A 24,704-nucleotide genomic window follows, 5' to 3' on the forward strand; every position below is an offset into this window, starting at 1 on the left:
TCTCGGCTTTTGTCTCATACAACTTCCCTCCAAACCACATTATTGCCCAGTGACGGTCATCCTGTATTCCTGTTTTCAGGATCAACATCATCAGTTTGTGGTTTTCTACCCCACATTCAGGCTTTCATTTACACCCTGCTTTATAGAGCCTTGATGTTTCACTGGAATACCTTTGTATTTAAAATCGTATTCTCTTATAATTCTTTACCAAGAATCTGGCTCATTATTGGGCAAAGTTTTTTCCTTTTGTCCTTCAGCAGAGAAGCCTGCAGCTTTTCATCAGCCACTGGTCTCAGTGAGGAATAATGCAAACATGTATTATTCCTGTAATTGAAGTGCCAATACAGAAACCTCTTCTTGCCTCAAGTTAAAATGTCAAAGTTTTTCTTACAAAATAGTTTGTATTTTATTGTTTGACATCACATGTAAAGTGATCAGTTATACGGTCATTTGTCATACTTTTAGACATAAACATAGCAAAATTTGGTCAAAAAATACCTCAACTACTAATTTTCTCAACCCTTAGTGCTTTTTTTCAGTTTGAGTTGTAAACATTTGAGTTTTCCCAGGGTGGTTTCCAACAGCAACACTGGAAATGTCAATTTTCTCAGAGATGAGTGGGGTAAATTGCGCAACTTTGGTTGTTCAAACACTCGAGAGTTTATTAAACCGCACCGCTTTCGTGCACACACACTCGCGCACACATATATGAATGCAACATGGCATATATAGACAAAGAAGCCCAAGCACAAATACACACACACATACTTGACAGATACACACAAACAAAACACGCATACACGACTTAACATTAGGCTGCCAGGGAGAAGCAGGCATTAAACCCCGTGGGAAAGTTCAAATATGAGACAATAGAACTGCTGAAAGCTCTTAAGTCGTCCACCTAAAGACCCTTAAAGCCTGTTAGCAGACGTCATAGACCTTAAGAGCTGAGTGTTAAAGTCATCAGGGTCAAAAATCACTTCAGCTTACAAGTTGGAATCTCCCGATCAAAAGAGATGCATTCATTTGTACATCCCATTCTCTCTCTGTGGTCTCACACTCTCACCAACCTCCCACACGCACAAACAAACACATATACTTATGAAGGCACTGAAGCTTTTCATTCACACAGTCACATTCTTCAAAATCCTTTTGTGAGTCGACAAAACAAAACCACGAACAGAGCAACAAATGCAAAAGGCAACGCCGCATGCACACACACTCACCTACAAACTCCAACAGACACACACACACACACACACACACACACACACACACACACACACACACACACACCTACGTATGCAAGAAGCATTGCACAGTGGTGCAGTCGAGTGCGACTCTCTGTGACTGATTACTTCAAGGGTCGGTGGGTCTCGCTGCCTGACTCAGCGAAACAGAACACAGCTGTCCACTCCGCAACATACACACAAGCATGCAAGCAAACACATGTACAGACATTTATAGACATAAGATCACACACACACACACACACACACACACACACACACACACACACACACACACACACACACACATATATATTGATCTCTAAATGTACCTACAGACAGATACCTCCCCTCCCCTGACTCTCTTGCGGTGAACGAGTGAGTAGAAAGAGTGAAAAGGTTAAATGAACATGCGACCTATTTGAGTGGCACATTTTAAGGGTTCCCCTTGTTGCTTGAGGTCTCTCCTTAATGGAAGGGTAGGGTTGGATTGAGTTAAATAAATGTGTGATTGAAGGAGTGAAGTGTCCGTGGGCCTCCTCTCCTGAAGCTATAATGAGGCCTCGGGGAAGATGCTGAGGGCTCTTCACACAACTCAAAGAGTCTTTTAGGCCTTTCGATGGTTGGCCCCTTTTCAGCGTCTGTGTGGGAAAAGCCCTCAGAGAAATAAATTCCAGTTAGAACTCCTGTCAAAGAAAGACACACTGCAGCCGAACGCACTGCACATTATTTAAATATATAGATAGTAATCATCTGCCTTATTTGCTAATAGATACATGTGCTCTTTGCAGATACATTTACATTACATCAATTTGGCATGTTTTCATATCATAAAACTGTAAAAAGGTTTTTACAGTAGAACTGCTCCGTATTTACATTTGTTGTTCTCCTAAACATCTCTCTCGTTGCATGTAGAGTCTTTAAAGCCATTTAAAATCTGAAACTGTCCTCCAAAAGACAACCAAATCAGTCTCTCGCAGTAGCAGCGAATTATAACCACCGGTATGATAAGCGACCTCTAGTGGTTGTATAAATATGTACAATATGGTGTCCCGGAGAAGTGACACAGTTCAGATGATGTCAATATAATGTGAGTTTGTGCTGTAATTAGGAGGTTTGGGTAGACGGTTGGATATAACAGCAGGCTTGTGCGCACGAGAGCGCTGTTAACTTCCCATTTCCAACCACAAATGAGGACAGTTTTTATAATCCACGTTTACTATTGCCATGACGACAGAAGTTGCATAACCTAAAGGAAGTAGTTGAATGATGATTCCAACCCAAATCATTATCTCTCATAAAAATCGAGTTATGTGGTTTGACTCTTGAAGGAGTGGTATGACATTTTGGGAAATACACTTCTTTGTTTCCTTGGTGGGGGTTAAATGTAACAATCACGCTCAGTACTTGACGGTGAATACAAAGCAGCAGCTCGTTAGCTTACAGTAGCTTAGCACAAAGACCAGGAACAGCTGAACTGTCTCTGACCAAAAATAACAAACTCACCGGACCAGCACCTCTACATCTCACTAATGGCACCGTCGCATCTCATTTGTTTAATCTGTGCAAAAACTGTCTGAAATGAACAAACTGTGTCTTTGTTGGCATTATGGGTCAGATTAGTTCTTGGCCAGGCACAGAAACCTCCTGGAGTTTCAGCTGGTTCCCTGGCAATCTCACTGGGACGCTAATCAGCTGCTGATTGTAGCTTCTTATTTACCACAAAGACGTGGGAGAATATCTGTAGATGCAAAGAAATAACACTTCATGTATCTTAGGCCGTCTTACAGTTAGATTTAGATTTATTGAATGAGTAAAAATTCACTGCACACAAGATACATGTTTGTTTATTATCTTAATTAATATTAAGTATTATGTTCCAGCTACACATTACTGCTCATATAAAAATACATTTGGAATGAATTTTTAACACAAGGAGCTTCCAAGTCATTGGATGAATTTAAACCTGTTAACGGCTTACACGCCTGCAAAAATCAATGTTTACACTGACTTCACAGTTGATCTTAATACATGCTTTGAATGAGAATCAGCATTCATCTCTGGTAAGATTTATACCTGCTTTAACCTATCCACCCCTTTGCTGTTCACCCCATTTTATTTTCTGCCAAATAACATTTTGCATTTAATCTGTCAAATCAATATTTTTTTTTTTTTTTCAATCCCGGCACTGGAATTTCAATTTGGATCCTGAAAAGATTCAATTTAGAAAGCAGGCATGTTAGCTTGATTGAACTTGATAACATTAATAACCTTTCTTTTGCATTTTATTTTAGGTATTTATATAGAAGAGAATTCCACTCAGTTTTACACACTATGTATTGAATGCAGGATGTTAATTGGGCGTGTTGCATTCTCAATGTGAGCATCAAATATGATCCACATTTCCATTTTTAATAGTAACAGCATGTGCAACCAAATGTAACGCTGTCCTTTTTTTTCTCCATTTGTAATAAGTAAGTGATTTCCCACAACAACCTCCAGACGTTAACAACCACCAACGAAGGGGCATGAACTAATCATGCTGCTGTTACAATAACAATGACTTGACTGTTTTTGAGTAGTATGAAGGCAGAGGATGAGGTGGATAGTGGATGTCGATGCATTTCACTTGTTGCCTTTGTTAAGCGGTTGATTTTTATACTATTGGACCATCCTTTAACCAATTAGTATTTACCTACATATGCATCAAAACTCTACCACACTGCCAACTACATTTAGGAAAAAATGCTTGACTTTAATGTCATCACGCTTAGCCCCCCCCCCCCACTGGGTGCTGAGTGCTCCGCCCTTCAGAGTGTCTGTGCAAACGTCAATGCGATCAGGGATTCCAGACTAAATTCACAGCGGAAAAAAACTGAAGCAATAGTCTGGCGACACCAGGCTATACTGAGGCAATGTTTGATGGAAAATGTGGCCAAATTTCTCTGACTTCACTTTGATAGAAGAGAAAATGTTTGTAGCGAACGCTTTGCCCACAGTCCATTTGGGACGAAAAAAATCTATAACCATCAAAAATGAGTTGCTGCAATTAAAAATAAGAGGTCAATTTACGAAGGATTTCTAAAGCGCCACAGGCCGGATGACATTAAAGATGAGTCACTGGGGCTGACTAAGGCCAGTGAACTGTTGTTGATGACAAGCCAATATTGAATCTGTTAGTTAGCTGGTAAGATTACCCGAAGTTAGTTACAATAGCTTTCCTGGCATTTTGTTTTCAGGATTCTCATCATCTCATTCAATACAGACATACTAAATGTTGGAGAAAAAGTTGCTGTAATTTTGTGCAGAATATTCAAAAGTTCTATTTGTTTAAGTGACTCCTATGCCTCTCTCGTTTATACTCTGACAAAGTAGGGTTGAATTAAAGTGGATCGTACAAGGTCAGCACTGTCAACACAGCTTCTTTTTTTTCAATGAATCCAATAAAGACACCTGACACATGCATAAACCCAGGACATAGATGAACAACCCTGTCCCTGCAGAACAGCTCCCAGACTGGGACAATGTGCCTAATAACAAATCTTTGTTTTGTCACATCAACAATTGCTGTATCATGTTTACAAATATTAGACACACTTTGATGAGCTGTAGCAACAATGCAGTTGTAAGTAGGGTAATGAAATATCTTTGTTTTACCTTCAGTTTGTGGTTACAACCCACTACAATAGAGTATTGATTAAATATTCCTGAGTCGGCCTAAGCACACCAGCAAGTTTTTTGCCAAAGGGTTTCATCTAAAATTAGACATCAATTATTGAAAAAAGTGAAGTCTAATATTCCAAAATGATTGAAGGAAATTTGGATGAATTATGGTGTTTTTAGGATTGGAGTGATGAATTTTTGCCTCTGGTTGACAAAATTATACATAATATTATATATATATATATATATATATATATATATTCTGTCAACTGGTTTGCCATAAATTAGAAATGGTGGGAAATTATCTTCAGATTGCTTCTTCCTTTTTTTTTTTGCTCAATAATAAATGCTCAGCAGTTTTTGGTATTTACAGACGTTTTCAAATTCACTCTGGAGAGGGAAAGAGAAAGATATTTCGATGTGAAAATGAATACTAGCCTGTCTGATACACTGGTGCGCAAATTTATCTGCAGTCTAAGTACATTGAGAAAGTTAACATACAATAAATAATAAACAATAAAATTACCATTTAAGACTGTTAAAACCGCAAAGGCACATTTTCTAAGTTTTGCATTGTGTATGGTAATTATGGTCATTTGTGCTCTCCTTTCACTCCATTCCTTTTTACAGACCATAACTAATGTTACACGATTTACAAGCTGTGATTACAGGAGAGACTAATCGTATTGAACGTGAAGTCAATATTGGTTGTTATCGTAGTCATAAAGTTACCGTGTTATGTTGTGTTTTAGTGGCTGTAGTAATTCAGACACTCTAGCAGTCTATTGATCTGTGTCTGTTAAGGCTGATTGAGCATAATAGAGACTAATAGAAAATTCACTTTATTACACACATACACAGAGAGAGTGGTGTACAATGGCACTTCAGACTGATGTATACAACTGAACAGAAGTGGAAAAACAGCTGGACAAACCTTTTCCGGTTTACATTTCAGAGTTCCTATGTTCATCATCTTCAAGTCTAGAGAAGTTAACGTTTAGCTTATTTAAAGAGACTGAAACTGCACAAACACACGTTTACTGTTGACCTTATAGGCAGCATCTCAAACCATGCGAGTATTTTGTACCATTTTAATTTCATTAAATGAGAAATAACTCAATTAACATGACTAGATTCATCTCCAAAGTAGCTGCCTTGTACATTAATACTTACACCACCTGCTGGTATGTGAGACATTTAAGATACTATATGTATAATGAAATGAAAAGTAAGGCATGACAAGTGTATGTAATTTGATTTAGGCAAAAATTATTTTAACATTAAATCAAGGTCTGAACAGAATTGTGAAGTGTACCTGCAAAAACTATTTGTCTTACTTCCTTTTTTTTGATCAACTTTAAAAACAAGTTTATTTCTGCAGGGACCATTATTCATTTGGCATGATTTAAACATAGAACATAGAATACCGGAAAAAAAATGTCAGTTATTTAGAATATCCGTAAATTCAATTTAACCTGAAGAGTGTGTTTTTACAACTTGTGTCATGGCACTACACAGTAATTGTATCTAAAACTAAAAATGAACCTTGTTGTCTCAGGCTGTTTTGGAGTATTGGTCTTTTTCATGGCAGGTTTAACACCCAGAATCTTAAGAGTGCAGCAGGAGATGTTTAGGCCTCGACAAAATAGCCAGTTAATCTTGTGTATGTGAGAACGTGTGTGAATGAGAGAGGAAAGATTGACGAGTAAGGCTTTGACCTTAGTGTGTCGGCTGCAGCAAAGACACATATGATAGCATCACTCTTTCTCTGACTCACACAGGCACACACACACACACACCCACACACACACATACACACAAACGCAGGCAAACACCAGCGATAGCATCTCCCTGGTGGGTTGCCTCTAAAGAGTCTCCTCCATCACTGACTGCAGAGGCCCTTTTACTGCAACAGAGAGATCACCGCATCGAAAGCACACACACGTTCAGAAACACGCATGCATGTACATGCTGACTCAAGAATACACGCACAAAATGAGCACCCACACTTACAAACCGACACATATACAATACACACACATTCAGGGATCATGGATCTACCCTGCAACACCACTGCAGTGGTCACTGCAGCCTATCTCAAATTAAAAAGCAAAAATAGAGCTGAATAGGCATTTTGTAATAGAAACATTGTGTTTTGCAAACAGTGTTGGATCAGACCTTGAGGTCTCTTTTACTGTGACTGCAAAAATTGAAATGTGTTTTTTTTTTCTACTCTAAACCGGCTTTTTCTGTGATAATTATTCTGCAGGGCAGCAAGTAAACATGTAGGCAAATGAAATCTGTAATACAATCTATACATACGAAGAGTTTTGTTTTGTAATTGGAGGCTGACATAAATTATAAGAAGAGTAAAACAAAAACACGAGGACTCTGTACTACTCTTGAAAAGAAGTTCTCGTAAGAAAGTTAAGTTAATAACTTTGCCCAGGCAGACAGGAGTGTGAATAGCATGACAAATGTAGATAGTTTAATTAACCTATGGATCACATAAAGCAGTATCTTTAAGTGTTCGACACAACACTGCTTCTCTCAACTATCAAATCTTTCCTGATAATATCTGTACACCAAACTGAAAGTCCAGCAACAACAAAAAAGAAAAAGCTTTCTTATTCCAAGCATAACGTCACTTTGGAAACAGCTGCGACCCAGGATGCTAATTCACAGCCCATAAAGTATTTTCCTTACCATATAACATCAGTTGTGAAACATCTGTAAGTGTGACCATATTCACACAGCCAGTGTTCCCGTTAGCACTGTGTTTTTGTGGCGTGAGTGCACTTTGGCGTGTTACGGTCTGTTAAGGTTGCAGGATTGTAAAGTTTAGACTGACAGAAGGTGGAGCGCAGACCCAGTGGAAAATCCCCATCTGGACCAATCAGATATGTTGTACTGTAAAACCAAAGACCTGAATCAAATGTTGAAGAATTCACAGGTGTACAGCTTTGTGGTCTTTCCCTCGTACCTTGCAGTTGGTGCCAAGCTCCTGTCACACTGCAACGTAAATCAATACATTTCTGTTACAAAAGCAGGTTTCATCTCATCTGTATTTGTTTGGAGAGCAAAATATTGGCACATTTCAGCTGAAATTATGAATTTAGTTCACTTTATGAAATACATTTTTTTTTTTTTTTTTTTTTTTTTTTTTTTTTTAGTAAACAGTACTTATCTGTAAAAAAAAAAAAAAAAAAAAAAAATCCCATATTGTGATGTTACCTATGGTGATGAGCAGTAATTGCAGCTGTGTTTTTGGACTTCACTTCTCAGAGATCTAAACAGATCAAGAGGCAACCTACAGTGATATCACCCATTGATTTGTGAACTGCCATTTTGAAGCCTTGAGGCTGGCATTTTGGCCGTCGTCATCTTGTTTTTTTGGAGCCAGAAGTGATCGTATTTAGACACACACTCAAACATACCTGTCTTTGAGGCCTAATATCTTATTAATTATAGAAGTATCTTCAGAGGGAGGAACGCAACACAGATCAGGAGTGAATGTAGCTAATGGCACCATAATGACCTGGAGAAAAAACTTATTGAATTTGTATTTCATGAGAGAAGTTGATGCATTTTGAATGGGAGACTATAGCAGCAAGAGGTTTTTGTAGCCAGCCCCTAGTGGACCTTAGCGGTATTGCGCGTCATTTTTCATATCTTGAAGTTTGCGTCCATTTTTATGGACAGTCGACGGTTATACCAATCAGTTGGTAGTTAAAGGGTGAGCCTCTTTCGTCAGCTCCATCTATTCTCTCTGGAGGAACAACCACTGCTGATTGATGGAAAACATGTCCCTAACTTTGCCCCGCTTGTAATTCTTTCCAGTAATGTCGCCACAGACACGCAGCTCGTAGTTTGTAATAATACAAATGGAAGGGCTCTCATCAGTGGGTTAGACTCATCAACAAAGTGTTACCTCATTATCCAGTAGATAGTAACTTAACAGACATTTATTTCAATGAAAAAATATTGAGATTACTACTTTAATCAAAGTTCTCACCTACGAAGGTAATTTGAAGTTCCCCAGCTGCGTCTTTCATGTTTTAGCAACATTGAACTTCCATGCAACGATTCTAAAATGCGTAGATTTCTTTTATGATCATTTCAGCTCAAACAATTTTTAAGAGTGCTGCTATGGCCACAGGCGTGTAAATAAAGCTGGGAAAAATGGCCACAAAATAAAACATAGCTGTGGACTTCTAAATGATGTTTTTAGTGTTTATCTTGGCTTAACTGAGTCCAGTCACTACTTTATTAAGGCAGAGAGCTGTGGAGGGGGGGGGCGAGCGGAGTGAGTGGGAGAATAACTGACAGGGAAATTGCAGAGGGAAATTATTGTTATTCCACAATTAAATTATATATACTGGGTGGAATCACCCCTGACAGGGTTGACCATAGCAGCGCTCCTGATGCGTGTGTGTGTGTATGTGAGAGCGAGTGTGAAACTTTATCCGTCTACCAAGGCCACTGAGGCTGTCCTGGCAGGGAGGCGAATGTAGAAAGAGAATCGGAAGGAGAGAGAATTAAAGAGAAAGGAAAGTAGTAACATCAACAGAGTGAAGCAAAAACAGTCTATTTTAAGGCTGCGTGGGTGTTAGTAAAAACACAGCTAACCCCCAGTAATGAACCTATTTTGAACAGTTGTGACGACAATACAATACATAAAATAAACCATCTTTGACTTTTGCGGGCAAAATCAGACCGTGGTCACACTGTGTGTTTAGGCACAAACATATTGCAGATGCTGTGAAAAATCCTTTCATCTTAAATTTGGGCCATTGCTCAGAGAGAAATCTGACCTTGTCCTTGTCTGAGTCTGAAAGCGTTAAAAACACACTGTCAAACGTGAAAAACGAACGGCTTTCAGATATAAAATATGACTGCACAGTCTTCATTCTTCCTGAAACAATGACTCTTTGAATACACAAGGTTTCGGGTGATATGTAAAGTAAACTAGCACTATTTTCTCTCCAGTGAAATTAATGATCCTTGAAACTTGGGCAAAAACAACGTTAAGGGTAACACTGGCTTGTGTTGGTGTTGGCTTCGACAAGCCACCAGAAAAATTATATTGTAGTATAAATTCAAGCAATCCCTAGATTTCTAATGTAACATGGATCCCTCATTTACTCATATTTCAGTGTTTACTTTTTCCTGTAAAAAGTTGACTGCAAGCCATTTGAACCGTATCACAGAGTAATAAGAGGTCATAATTTTTTCTGTGATGTTGTATTTTTCCCAAAATCAATTCCTGTTCTGCTTATTTAGATTATTTAAAATGAATTATAGAAACATCTGTTTGAATAGACTTTCTGCTCAAACTGCTTTTACATCGTATTTTACATTAATTTGCTTCATGGCTATCTCTCTAACAAAAGCATTTTCTGATCTGTTGATGTTTCTAGAAGATCTTGCTTGCTGTGAACTACGGTGGACAGTGTTCTCTTGTATCTGTAAATGTAAAATGATTTTATGTTTGGGTGAAAACCAGCAGAACATGAGATTTCTTTTAAAATTTTTAATGAACAAGGAAAGTGTTTTTTTGTGTCTTTGTCCACTCTTGTTTTCCTGTATTGTAATTTTGAAGTGTGTGTGTGTGTGTGTGTGTGTATGTGTGTGCGTGTGCGTATTTTCGTCACGAGGGACCTATTTGCGTTCTGATACTGTATATTTCCTCCATCCTGTGCATTTTTCTTGTATGAGTCTATCAATGAAAACTGATCCCTGTGTGGATTGCTTTGATGGAAAAGACGCCTTTTCCCTGCTCTCATTTCTGTCTCCATTTCAATTCACGAAAACCACAGAGAATCAATGGGCGTTGTATTTCTTCCAAACACTGACTGGGAGTGTGTGTGTGTGTGTGTGTGTGTGTGTGTGTGTGTGTGTGTGTGTGTGTGTGTGTGTGTGTGTGTGTGTGTGTGTGTGTTTGGTTGTAATGACAGTCAACCTTGTTTTTCATTCCACTTTAGATCGATACTACATATGAGACAGTGTAGTTTATGAGGTAGCTAATAGTCAGAGACAGCAGTGACCTGCTTATGAGTAAGAAGAAGAAGCGCAGATCAAAGGGGTGTGTGCTCATATGGGTGTGTATCAATAAATAATGAGCTAAAACGCCATGACTTTGCACAATAGCGACTTCATGGACAGACGGTCAGAATTCACAAATGCAGTCTCTTTTAGTTTTGATGATGTTTTAAATTGAACCGGCAACGTTTGTTTATTCTCAATTCAAGTAAAGTTACTTTTGTTTCGAAAACTAACTCGCCTTTGTCGGCTTTAAAATGTATATAACATTAAAAATGTGGAAAAGGAGAATCCTAAAATAAGGCAACAGAAGAGTAATATTTTCAGGACAATAAATTATTTTCAATAAATTGAGGAAAGATTAGTTCCTGTGGTCATTAAATGTTGGGCTAGTACACCACAGATTTGACTAAGTAAATCTAAAAACTCCTAAAAATAAATTGCTATACTAAAACAACCATAGAAGTCAAATCTAAAGCTAATACACACAACAAAAATCATATGGAGCTTTAAATCATGGTGAAAAAAATATATGTTCTGCCATGTTTGTGCTTTTTTCCAGAACTACTGTTGGCTTTTGTTGTTTTATGTCATTTTAACTGTTGTTTTGTAAGTAAAGTTCTACAAATTGTTAAGAAAAATATCAGTAAACCAGGCTTCCCAAAATGTTTAACTTGTATCCCTTCAAAACAGAGCAGTGCCTTCTATCCCTCAGGTTTAATATGGTTTGTCACAACAATTTCTATCTCATAGACTGTTTCACTTGAATCATTTTAGACACTTGAAGGGATAGCAAATAGTATAATGATATAAAAGTCTGCAAAAGTGAACTTAATTTTGTGAAGCAGAATTGTTTTTTTACTCTTTACTATTCCATTAACTCTCTTGGGACCCCTCAAATTTAGTTAAAAAAATATTTTTGGGAGCTCTAGACTCTTTATTGCCTATTTATTCATGTTAGACGAGAAAGTCTCTGCGTTCTGTAAAAAGTAAGAGAAAAAGGCAAGTTTTAACCCTCCGACTAATAAGTGGCACCAAGATTGTGTTTTTCTAACAATCTGTTTTACCTCTTCTCTGTTTCTCTGTCCAGCACTCTCAACAACAACAACATCACCCTCATCCCCCTGTCCAGCTTCAACCACATGCCCAAGCTGCGCACACTGTGAGTATAACACACAATGACACACACACACACACACACACACACACACACACACACACACACACACACGCACACACGCACACAGAAAACTAGAAACATCTACTACAGATCCTGACACACACAGACTCTGCGGCTGCACTTTGACACATGCACAGAGAAGTATTAGTGCTTGCTACAAACATGCACTGCACACACATAGCTGATGTTCACTCTCTTACACACACACACACACACACACACACACACACACAACATGGCAACAGGGGCTGTGTGTGATCATCTAATGCCATAATAAGAGACCAACTCTTCTATTGTTTCATGACTGTGAATAATCATGTGGCCGTTACACACAGATGGATACAGTGACAAAGACATTGTGGCCATGCACCACATGAACACACACACACAAACATGCACACTTAAGTAATGGTAACCTCACTGATACCACAAGAAAGGCTTGTTTAGGCTCTACAGTTCAATCTGCTTTGATTCATTAGAAGAAACTTTCTTTACTGATGTCAGCACACACACACACACACACATACACACACACACACACACACATACACATCCAGTGGTGGTGCTCCAACACGAACCCCAGACCAAATCATCTTCTCTGATTGATTTGAAGGGGGCTTTGATTTGCGTGTGTGTGTTCGGTGTTTTTTTTTTTTCTGTATTCAGTTGTATGAAGGAGATCTTACAGTTGCCAAGGCGATGGCACGCCATCTCAAGGGATTCTCCACCCATAATCCCATGGAACTGTCTGAGAGGCAGACGATTGGTTTCATTCCTGCTGGCCACACTGGGGTTGAATTCCGCCAAACTAGCGTGCACAGAAAGGGATTTCCTCCCCGACTCATCATTTTTAAGAGGCTATCTTGTGGTCGCACAGTCCTACTTAACATTCAGAAATGGGGGGATTTCTTAATACACAACACAGCTACATACAAACAGGATAACATTCTGTCCATTTATCTTTTACGACCATTTTCAACTTTTGACCGACTACGTCCATCAACAGCCAATCACATGGTAGGGTTTCTGTTTTCCCTGCATACTGCTGCAACTCTAGTGGCAATACAGCTTGAAATCAGCCTTTTAAAATTGGATTTCAGGCGGCAGCACCACCACACAGTTGCCTGCAGATTGAGTACAGAGTTACCAATATCCAATATCTTTTAATCAGAGGCCCTCGTCTGCTGCTGTTTTCTGTCAACACTGAGTGACTGTCTCCTCTGATTTCCTCGTGCTCCCTCCTTTTTTTTTCTCTCCTCCTCAGTGTTTCTGCATCCCAATTGCCATTTGTCCAATCATTCTCCTATCTTCTGCAGCATGTCTCCTATCATCTCCAGTAAAGTGTCTTCTTTTGCTGTCCCTCATCACTTTCATTTTCCTCTCAAATGTCTCACTTTGTTCCTCCACTTGTGTTCTCCCTCCTCTCCCTATCGTCACCTGTCTTCTTCTGTTTCCTCCTTTTGCATCCCTCTTCATCTTCCCTTTCTTTCCAGCTTTCATTTTTATCCTCATCTGCTCTTTGCCATCACCTTTAAATCCAGTGTTCCTCCTCCTTCCCTCCTCCCCCTCTATCTCTTCATCCTCAGCCCTCTCTTCCTTTTTGTTCTCTCTATTAGATTGTGTGTCTGTTCCTTTTTTTTAGACCCTCAGCTCACTGTATTGAATTTGCTCATTTTACAAAAACAACTCATTCAATCAAATGTTTAGAGATGTCCCTGATATGATTCGCAAAAAGCTTCTAGAAATGTATGTTTGTATGTTGAAACTTTCTTTCTCTTTTACTTCAGTATCCATATGTTGCATTAGCAGTAATGACATATCATCATGCTGCCTCTTATTCAGAAATTTGAACCAATGAACTGATCAGAACTCCCACTGCTCCTCTTGGTGTGTGTCTGTGTGTGTATGCAATTCACTGTACTAAAGACGTGCCCAGTAACCCTCTGGGGAAAATACTAAGAATAAGCACACACAGCGATAGACACACACATGCATACTGTAGCAAACTCACGCACACTCACCGAACCACCATGCACATCGCCTTTAGTCACCCGCAACCAATATGCTCAATAGACACAATCACACTGACTTACAACTACACACTAGTAAAGTCTGCACACACACACACACATACACACAAACACAGCACTTTCTCCATACCCCCTGCCTCTTCCCATTCTCCCCTGTGTTTTAATCCTACTTGTCAGTAATTAAGGCTGAGCCGGGGGTGGGCCAGGACGTGGCTATCTCCAGGCGGGGGTTTGACTATAAACTGGATTTATAATGGGAGAGCGGTATTAAAACCCACTGCCCCCGCTGCTAGCATCAATGAGACCATCTCTGTTCCATAACAGGATTTGTCCTCTGCTTTATTACAAAAGGAGGCCTGTCTTCTGAAAGGGTAGATATCCCGGCTGGCATATAATACGCTGACAAGACATTCTGCTGTTCATCCGCCCTTCTCCTCCCCCTCATCTCTCTCTCGCTCTCTTTCTCTCTCTCTCTCTCTTTCTCTCTTTCTTAAGGTGTCAAACACAGCCAGTGCAGCCTGTAGAGAGTCTGAATCAACACCTGATGCGTTTTATATTGAGTAGTTTCTTCTCATTAATGCTACAAGTGAAATTCAAGAAACCTGTTTGTGTGAAACGTGACCTAAAATAACAAATATAGAATATAAAGTGGCGATTGCAATTCTCATCAGCATCCTTGGTTGATCATCTTTATAGTTTGATTTAGCAAAGTTTAGCATACGGGGAAATGCATGGTTTCCCACCTCCCCTTGAGTCGGCTCAGGTCAGCAGAAGTAGTATTTACGAAACGTGTGTGTTCTATGAATCACCCCGAGCAACAAGCACATTGGCTTCGGAGCAATAAGTTGCCATTGTTTTTTCAAAACATAAATTGTCAGTGATGTGAGTGGAGTGGAATGAGAGTGGAGAAGAGAAACAGAGATGGAACTGATGCTTTAAGATATATCAATTAAGGGGGAATATCCCTTGTCATCACATATCCTAGCCTCTATAAAAGCAAGATAAATGGACCAAAAATACTCAAAAGAAATAAAGTATTTTTCTCAATTCAATTATTAACTGTTGTCTTTCTCCTATTACTCATTCTGTGATTCAGTTTCTCTTTTTATTTTCATTTTCCGTCTCTTGCTTTGTGTGTCTGCGTCCACTCTCTCCAGATTGTCTCAGTGGTTCCCTTTCCGTTGTCAGTCTGTGTTTCTCATTAAATTAAATGCTCTCATTCTTCCAGTCTTTTCTTTGTGTCTCTTTTCTGTCTCACTGTCTCTGTGTCTGTCATTTTTTTTTTTTTTGGAATGGACTGTGATTTAGCCATGTGTGTCCCGTCTGTAAAGAGAGTCATATTGTCCCAGACCTTGGGTGAAATGAGGGATGAGAATATTACTGTGTGTTTGTGTGTGGGTGCCTGTTTGTGTATGTGTCTCACGTAAGCAATAGACTCATGATCCTATCCAAGGATATAAGCTGTGAAAAATGTAACCCCTTGTTTTTGAATGTAGACTCAAATACATTTGCTCTTTCTGAGCTGATGTGGTCGTTTTTTATTTTTTTTATTTAAGAATTTCTCTCAAAAGTCTTTTAGATAAGATGGTCAAGTGTTAATTTGAACTGGACCATTTAAAGACTGAAAAATATTTATCTCGTCTTCCATCTCTTCACAGCCGTCTGCACTCCAACAACCTCCACTGTGACTGTCACCTTTCCTGGCTCTCTGATTGGCTCAGAGCCAGGCGGGGCTTGGCTCCCTTCACTCAGTGCATGGCCCCCGCCCACATGAGGGGCCTCAACGTCCCAGATGTGCAGAAGAAGGACTTTATCTGCAATGGTGAGTTGACATTAACACATATACACAAGAGACTTGACTGAAATGTCACTGACCTTCAGTGATGGAGATTCACAGTCGTGATCTGTCTTGATGGTGGTCATTTAAAAAGCCAGCAGTTAGTTAGTTTCTCGCAACACTTCTTTCATTGGCTTTAAAATCTAAAAATATTTTTTTGAGAATTATGCCAGTTTCAGCTTCATCATAGTGATGCAGGACCTATAGTATTTTTTACAGAGAAAGTAATCCAGTAAAATAATGTCTTCATTTCACAAAGTTGACCTACAACTGTTCAGCAACACTCATATTATATAATGCAGAGTCGAGTCAAGTAGAAGTTCGCTGTTAAATGTAGAGCTGTTGACACTTGACCGTTTGACATCGAAGAACAGCACCAGAGAATGTAATAAACCTAGACTATTATTACAGGCAGTATTGTTTTCGCCTCCAGACAGCTCAGCATTGAGTTTAACCTGCTGAAAGAATTACACCGTGTGGACCGTGTAATCAGCTAATAAGAGCAGTAGTGTTATCAACTGCAGATAGCATAGGCAATGTTTATAGGCCTCTGATTCAGCTGTCTGTGCTAACAGACTGTCAGGCTGCTCTCTCTTTATTAGTCTTAAGTCTGTGTTTTTCTGCCTCCAATGCTGCTTAGCCGACCACCTCTTTCCAACTTTCCCGTTTTCACCATTTACACATTTTTACTCTTACCTTCTTTTGTCTCTTTACTCTTTCTTCCTCCTGTTCTCTCACTCTTCTCCTCCTCATATCTTGCAACATTTTGTGTGCATACTTCGGCCGGATAATATTTAGCATCAATATGCAGTTTCTTCATGTTTCATATTCAAAGATAGCAATGTATCCTTCAAAGACTTTTAGTGCAAATGCTTCAGAAACAACACAACAACCTCATAGGATGCAAAAACTTCAGCCTAATCCCATTGGAAGAAACTCCGAAAAAACTTACAAAAGCATAGCGAAGAAATAAAAATTCAGCAAAGATAGGATTGCAGAATTTGTATAAGTGTAAATGTAGCTGCAGGCAGGGAGCAATCGCCTGCCCTCCTCCTTGTATTTGGCAGTAGACCAACAAAAGTGATCTTATATTCAAACACAGAAGACAATTTCTGGCTGAATTTTTTTCAGAATCTGCAGTCTTGTATCTGTGTACTGCTGTCTACAGGTCCATCACAGACCGAGTCGAGGACTTGTGTCCCTCAGGTAGCCGTGTGTCCACCCAGCTGCAGCTGTAACAACAACATCGTGGACTGTCGGCGTAAAGGCCTCACTGAAATCCCAGCAAACCTCCCCGAAGGCATTGTGGAGATGTAAGACTTCTTTACTTTACTTGAAATGCTACAAATTGTAATGTGCATGTGTCTTTTGTTGCATTGACTTATCTTAATAATGCAAAGCACGTTTCTAGATATCGTTTGTGTTTCCTTTGAATGTGTCTATATCTCAATGTGTCACACTTGTATTTTTGCACACAGCATTTGCATAATGTGTGTTTAAAACTGCATTGAACTGCATGTTGAAATCATCCACATTCTCAGCCTATTATTGATTTTCCCCCCCAAAAAAAATCACGAGGTGATTTGTCTTTTTATGCTTTGGCTGGAGTCATTATATTTCGTATAGACGTCCGTTCCAGTCTCGTGGACGTGTTATCTCCGGAATGCCTTGTAGGAACTTCTTCAAATTTGGCATAAATTTCCACTTATTTTTTATATTTAATATTTTTTACTACAATTATTTTTATTGGCATTTTTATGGCTTTGCCCTGTATATACTGCTGTAACATAAATAAAATAAAATAAAAAAATCCCTTTGAGGGATTATTAAAGTATCTATCTATCTATTTATCTATCTATCTTCGTCCCAAGGATTAATTAATACATTTTGGTGGTCAAAGGTCAAGTTTACTGTGAGCTCATCATACCTGTTCCGTTGGAGGCTCCCATTCCTGTGAGCACGATATTTCAGGAACACCTTGAAGGAAGTTCTTCAAATTTGGCTCAAATTTTCACTTGGGCTGAAGGATAAACTGATTACATTTTGGTGGTCAAAGGTCAAGGTCACTGTTTCCCAATATTGTTAATTTGATATTTCAGGAACATGAGGTGGTAATTCCAGTTTGTTTATATGTTTACATATCGTTATATGCAAAGATATGTGTATAAAGTTATAGATTTGCTAGTGAAAGACACTTTTTAAGGTATGAGATTGAAAGAACAGCGATACCCACTTTATGAGCTTGAGGTTAAATCAAAAGTAAACTTACTTAATTGAAACACACACGGGCATTCATTCACATACAGTCATCACGCCCAGTCTCACTGTGATCTTTAGATACCTAGATACACCATGATGAATGAGACCTTACATCCAAGCCAAAATGCAGCACATTGTGAGCTTAGTTGTGGTATTTAGTTTTAAATTGCAGCCAAGCTTTGTGCTTTCCCTTATCTTTCTCTCAATCTCTGCCTTCCTTTTACACACAAATTTAAACACACACACAGACACACACACGCCCCACAGAGGGATGTGTTTGATATCTGTATTGATCACTGTACCCTGTTTGTTTGTACAGAGGACAGCTGGTTGATTGCTCTGTGACTAAAGGAGCAATTCTCCCCCCCCCGCAACTCCACACCAATACCGCCATACCTCCACAGCATAAGTAATAGATTCAAACACCCGTACACACCAGTGCACACCAATATATGCAGACACATTCGTTTTGTTTGCACAAACACAGTCTGTACTTGGGCACAAATGCTCACTTACACATACACACACATATTTGTTATACTTGAGCCACAGATACCAAAATATTTTATACAATCTCCAGGACAAACACACACAGAGACACAGGCACAGATACACACACTGAATTAGCATTGGATCCATTATAATAAATGTTGCTGCTGCAGCCAGAAACAATAGAATATAATAGGATGATGTATTGTCAGTCCTTTCGTGGAGACAAAGTCATCCTTCTGGATGTTGGTGGCAAGGATCACTGCCAAATGTGTGTATCCATGTGTGTGCCCATGCTGACATTATGCAGGTGTACATTTGCCAGCATGTTAATTTGACTCTTCAATTCAAATCTAAAGCAATTTAATGTTTTCATGATTGTCTCTAGGTGTTCACTTCATTAAAACACCAACACAAATGTGTGTGTATGTATGCATGCACACTCAGCCTATTGTGAACGACCTCATCTGCCAAACTCATCTCCTGTTCCGGTTGTCATTTAATCGCCTCCTCACCCTATAGATTTTTTATGTCGCATTTTAAAAGGTCTTCCCTTTGATACATCCTTTGATATTGAGCCTCTAAGTGTCTTTGTCTCAACCTTGTTTTACTGCGCCCTGATATAATTTGTAACTTGTTGTGTGTGCAGATTGTCTTTGTCAATATCCGTACATCCTTGATTTATTTTGACCCCAGAGCTGAATTGAGGTGTTGCTGGCTGCCAGGGGTGTGAGGTGCTGAAATGTAGAGGGCAACACAAGCCAAGAAACAGACACCTGTAGCGTAAGGGATGTGTAGCGTTCAAAGCCAGGATTACGTTTCAGAAAACCACTGTTAACGGAAAGCAATCAAAAATTTGATTCAACAAAACCAGATAGATAGATAGATAGATAGATAGATAGATAGATAGATAGATAGATAGATAGATAGATAGATAGATAGATAGATAGATAGATAGATAGATAGATAGATAGATAGACAGACAGACAGATAGACAGATAGATAGATCGTACTAAAAGGAAAACAGGGATGAAGAGTGGAAGTAAAGAGCAGAACTTGGCGGGGGCTGAAGAGTGGAGAAGATGAGGGGTGGATTAGTTTCCATTTATCATCCTGACAGCTGACCCTGTGGCTGGCCTTGGGACCTTACCGCATCCTCCTCTTCGCCTCTGATTTTTCCTCTCTTCTCCCCTGTTGTTCACGCCTTTCCATTCCTCTGATTTCTCCTCTGTTGTCCTGATTTCCCACTCCCTTTTCATGGCTTGTCTTATCACCTTTTGTCCTCTCTCCTTCTTCCCTTTTCCCCCCCTCAATTTTCTATCTTTCCTCCTGTGACTTTTTATTATCCTGTCCTTTACCTTCCTTAAATTCCTCTTGGCCTTTGTCTTCGATCCTTCCTTACCTCACCTCCATCCTTCCTTCCTTCCTTTTCATCCTAACAGCACGGGGAGATGAAGAATGCATGAATGTGTTTCCACGACTATCAGGAGAGCAGAAACTAAACTACAGTAAATTTACCCAAATGTGGGCTCAGTGCCAAATTCTGATGGCTCCCCACATGATAATAGAGTAATACTAGCAGTATGGTGTAATGAGTCTGCAGTCTTCCGGAAAAAGAGAAGTAATAAATTCCCTTTAGCCCTCAGCCTGAAAAAGTTGAAAAACCTAGAAGGAATTCATAAATACAGTCAAGTTGTATCTAAAGAGGAGAGTGTTGGAGCTCCATCCATCAAAGAAATGTGCAGAAGATCCAAATAAAGAATATTCAAAATTATTAATTAGAAAATGATAACTGTCCATGTACTGCTGCCAAATACTACTTCTACTTACCTTGGTCAGTTTGATACTGTTGAACTGTAGCCAGTCATACTTTGCCATTAAGCATTTGTACATCTCTCCACCTCCTGAAAACTTTGTCCTGAGTATGTCTGAAGGGTCAGGGTTTGTGGTCAGCAGTCCAGGTTTCGGTTGCCAGACCTTTTGATTCTTCTAGAGTCTGATCAGAATGGTCCTATGTAAGCTCATTAAAGCCGTGCTGCAATACCCAAGTCAACATATCTGTACCGAGTGACCTTGGCCAGCCTCTGCAGCAAAGCTCTGACCGACCTGCACAAATATTGTGTAGATGCTGATTGGAACAGCCACCTTTTGAACTTCTTGTGTGCTTGTGCTTGGCTGAGGTTGTGGGGTAAACAGGACTTCACGATAACCTTGAAAAGAGAGCAAATTAACTTACTATGTGTATGATGTACTGTTGCTGAAGGTGTTTTCAAAATTTCACATTTAAATTTTCATTTTATGTTGATGTTAATTATTTTTTTGCCAGTTTTATTAAAGGTTGTTAGACATCAACTTACTGCCCTCTTCATCTTTCTTTTTGTATTTGTCTCTTTCTCTCTGCAGTCGATTGGAGCAGAATCTGATTAAAAGTGTCCCTGCAGGAGCCTTTACCGCCTACAAGAAGCTCAAGAGGATGTGAGTCTTTCTGAATATAACTGCAGACTGCTAAACTCATGCAAATAAACACTATAGCATTCACACATTACTATGATTCAACAGATTGATATTTACATTAATATGTTTCAGTTAATCAGTTAATTTAGTTGAACTAACTTTTAGTCCGGTAGGTCCTATCAGGGCACTCCAGGGTTCAGTACATAAAGTTACTACTTTAACAAACATTTGTATGTTTATTATTGTGTTGCAGGCTGTTAATAAATCAATCAATATGACTGGAGGGCTCAGAAAAGTCCTGCCATGAGCTTTAGTGGAATCTTTCACAAACTACATATCAGCAGTTATCATGCTGCTGTAAAGCTTTCTAAATTGAAATTAACGGCCTGATAAAATTGCATTGGTACAAATACATTAGTACATTCTTTTTTAAATTTTGTACAGCACTGAGAAGATCAAGAAATAGTAGTGTAGTGTACATGTTTAAATGATTGCCATGAGAGTGCTGTTACTATCAGTTAACTGTTGAAACAATTAAATCTACACGACCCATTCGTCAGGGCTCACCCGGTTTTCTTGTATCTAGTTTAACAGAACTCGATGCACCTCAGCGAAGAAAAAATATTTTAGTCTCAAACTTAAATTACAAACACGAGTAATGTTTCTGAAAAGGAAGAATCTAATTGGAAGTCCACACCAGTATTGACACACACACACACACACACACACACACACACACACACACACACACACACACACACACACACACACACACACACACACACACACACACACACATACAGATGGAGTTTTAACCTCACCTCAACAGCAGTGTTTAATAATATATCATACAGTGGTGGAAGTGAATGACATGAACTGCACTTTACATGCCACTTCTTCCAGTTTCTCTCTCTCGTTCTCTCGCTCTTGTCCCTTCAGTCTTTTCCTTACTCTGTCCATCACTCTCTCTCCCTCATTTACTCACTCATTCAGCCCCTCTTACACTTTTTTTTTTCCCCCTCTTGTCCCCTTGCCTTGACCTCTGCTGATGTATTCTTGCACGATCATTTGTCAGACAGTTCTAGGACATTCACACAGAGTGAAGCCCATTACTGTGTATTACAGTAATCTCTCTCTTTCTCGCTCTCTCTCCCCAGTGACTTGAGTAAGAACCAGATTTCTGACATCGCTGCCGATGCTTTCAGCGGTCTTCGCTCACTCACCTCACTGTAAGTATGACACATGTGCGTGCAAACACACACAATCATATACACGCACACACATACCCAGACAGGGAGGTAATTGCATTTCCAGACATTAAGCAAATACAAATGTTGTCGCAGTCAATGTTGACAACTGGAACACAATGCAGCGGAGTGTGCGGATGGGCTTTATGTGTGTCTTTGCCTAGGTTTATGTGTGTGTAATTGTACGTGTCTGTAATCACTAAGTGTGTGTTTGTGTGTGCGTCTCTGAGGGTGAATGTGATAAGAACATGAAGGACAGTTTAATTTGAATCAATCTGAAGCATGAAAATGAGACAGACAGACAGACAAGAAGGGGCAGACAAGGTGAACTCTTCTGGGTGTTAAGACTGAACACGCACATGTACACACACACACACACACACACACACACACACACACACACACACACACACACACACACACACAATACATGCACACACAGCCGATTCAGCTGTATGGGAATGTCACTGAGAGGCACGACTTCTGCACTACAGGTCTGCTGAGCCGTGATGTTGCAAAATATAAAATTGCTCAAGTGAATTAAATGATTGCGACTGCAATTGGAAGACATAAAACATCATTTCAGTTTTTGACAATCAAATGAGATAAATGGTCCAAAACAGTGTGCTTAGCGAGAAAAGCCTCCATGTGGAAATGACTGCGCAGTGCATGTTTATTACAGTCAGACAGAAAAAAAAAAGTTAAAAATTGCCTTCTTCTGGAAACAGACAGCTTTTGTGGCTTTGATTGCCACACTCCTTTAGTTCTCCTCACTAAAATCATTTTCCAGCTGGGTAGACGTGATGACTTTTTCATTCTGAGCAGCTATGTTGAGGGTCTTCCTCCCCTTTTGGAGAGCTGAACAGTTGTAATGGATTTAATGGAAGATGGGTTGGGTGAAGAAACACAGTAACTCGGAGGGTGCGGACCCCCGCCAAGGCCAACAGTTGACTCCACTATAAAATGTGAATCTGCAGCTGCAACTACAATACAAAGCACATATTTCCAAAACTATTAAAATGACATCAAAATGTTTGTAGCCAGTATCCGGTTCCAGTTCTCCTCTACAAAACACCGGTCCCCAAATGCTCCATAACGATTGCTTGCTGTATTGAGTGATTAGTAAATGTGTATCCCAGAAGATTACTGATATCCAGGAAGGTGCATTGTGATACAGAATCATTGCATTTTTAGAACGGTCTATGTTGTATCCCTGTTGAACTTTACTACCATCTGCTGGATCTTAAGATGTTTGACATTTATTAGGCCAAATGTCAGAGTGATAAATGATAAGTGGATCCACCCTGTGATCTCAGATCGACTCCAAAATATGATGGGTTCTTCCTTAGCCAATGCTACACCCTTCCACCAAATTCCATGAAAATTGGGCACATAGTTTTTTCTGTAATCCTGCTGACAAAGACACAGACAAACAATCAAACAAGCACTAAAAACATAACCACCTTGCCAGAAGTAGTAACAAAGGGCACCTAAGTTTACAGTATAAACTAAGGAGGTTTTGGTTTTGGTTTTGGTTTTCAATGCTCCACATTGAACTGTATTGTTCAGCGGTGTTATGTGCAGGGTATTAATATGGAAGAAAATAATTGTATAACTATAATGATTCAGGGTGTCAGTTGTCATAGAAGCCGGCTGTAAAGGGACACAGGTTAAATCCAAACAGCGTCATCAAACCTGCCCAAATATTCTAAAAGAAATAACAATATCAACAGCATAAGCAGGAATATTGTCCAGAAAACAAATAAAAGTATTTTACTAAGCCACACACCAGACTTCAGACAACCAGAGTCTTAATGTGTAAGGAAGGCCATGTAAATACTGTCGTCTAACAACATGTTGTTTTGAATGTCTTGTGCAGAGTTCTGTACGGCAATAAGATCACTGAACTACCCAAAGGATTGTTTGATGGACTGGTTTCCCTGCAGCTACTGTGAGTACTGTCTCTCTGGTCTGGTATTACATGTGCACCTGAATGTATACGTGTGTTCCCCCCAGAAAACAATAAAATACATTACTCAGTAAACAAAAAATAGCACTCAATAAAATGAAAGGCTACACAGGAGATGTTTTTTAACAGGTAGGTAACAAAGTGCAGCCCGCATTTCCTTTATGGCTTCATTTGCAGAGCTGATTTCTTACTGCTTCATCCTATTGGCTCACAGGTTTTGTGATAACCTGAAAGTTCTTCAAAATTACTGAAATTACTGTGAACAAAACATGTGTAAAAGTGCTATAATTTACTCGTGATGGTAA

The 24,704-nt window shown here is 39.3% G+C and overlaps 1 protein-coding gene across 1 annotated transcript in view; it reads left to right on the forward strand.

The window, feature by feature from the left end:
- slit3 (slit homolog 3 (Drosophila)) overlaps positions 1-24,704 on the forward strand; it is a 251,176-nt gene that overhangs the window by 164,616 nt on the left and 61,856 nt on the right. The window contains exons 7-12 of the mRNA XM_069171083.1: positions 12,025-12,096; positions 15,803-15,966; positions 17,150-17,294; positions 21,133-21,204; positions 22,341-22,412; positions 24,310-24,381. Coding sequence (XP_069027184.1) covers positions 12,025-12,096; positions 15,803-15,966; positions 17,150-17,294; positions 21,133-21,204; positions 22,341-22,412; positions 24,310-24,381 — 597 coding nt within the window. The remainder of the gene's footprint in view (positions 1-12,024; positions 12,097-15,802; positions 15,967-17,149; positions 17,295-21,132; positions 21,205-22,340; positions 22,413-24,309; positions 24,382-24,704) is intronic.

The sequence above is a fragment of the Embiotoca jacksoni genome, unplaced genomic scaffold, assembly GCF_022577435.1.
Source record: "Embiotoca jacksoni isolate LCO1_2020_lvr unplaced genomic scaffold, fEmbJac1.0.p SCAF_5, whole genome shotgun sequence".
Taxonomy (NCBI): Eukaryota; Metazoa; Chordata; class Actinopteri; family Embiotocidae; genus Embiotoca; species Embiotoca jacksoni.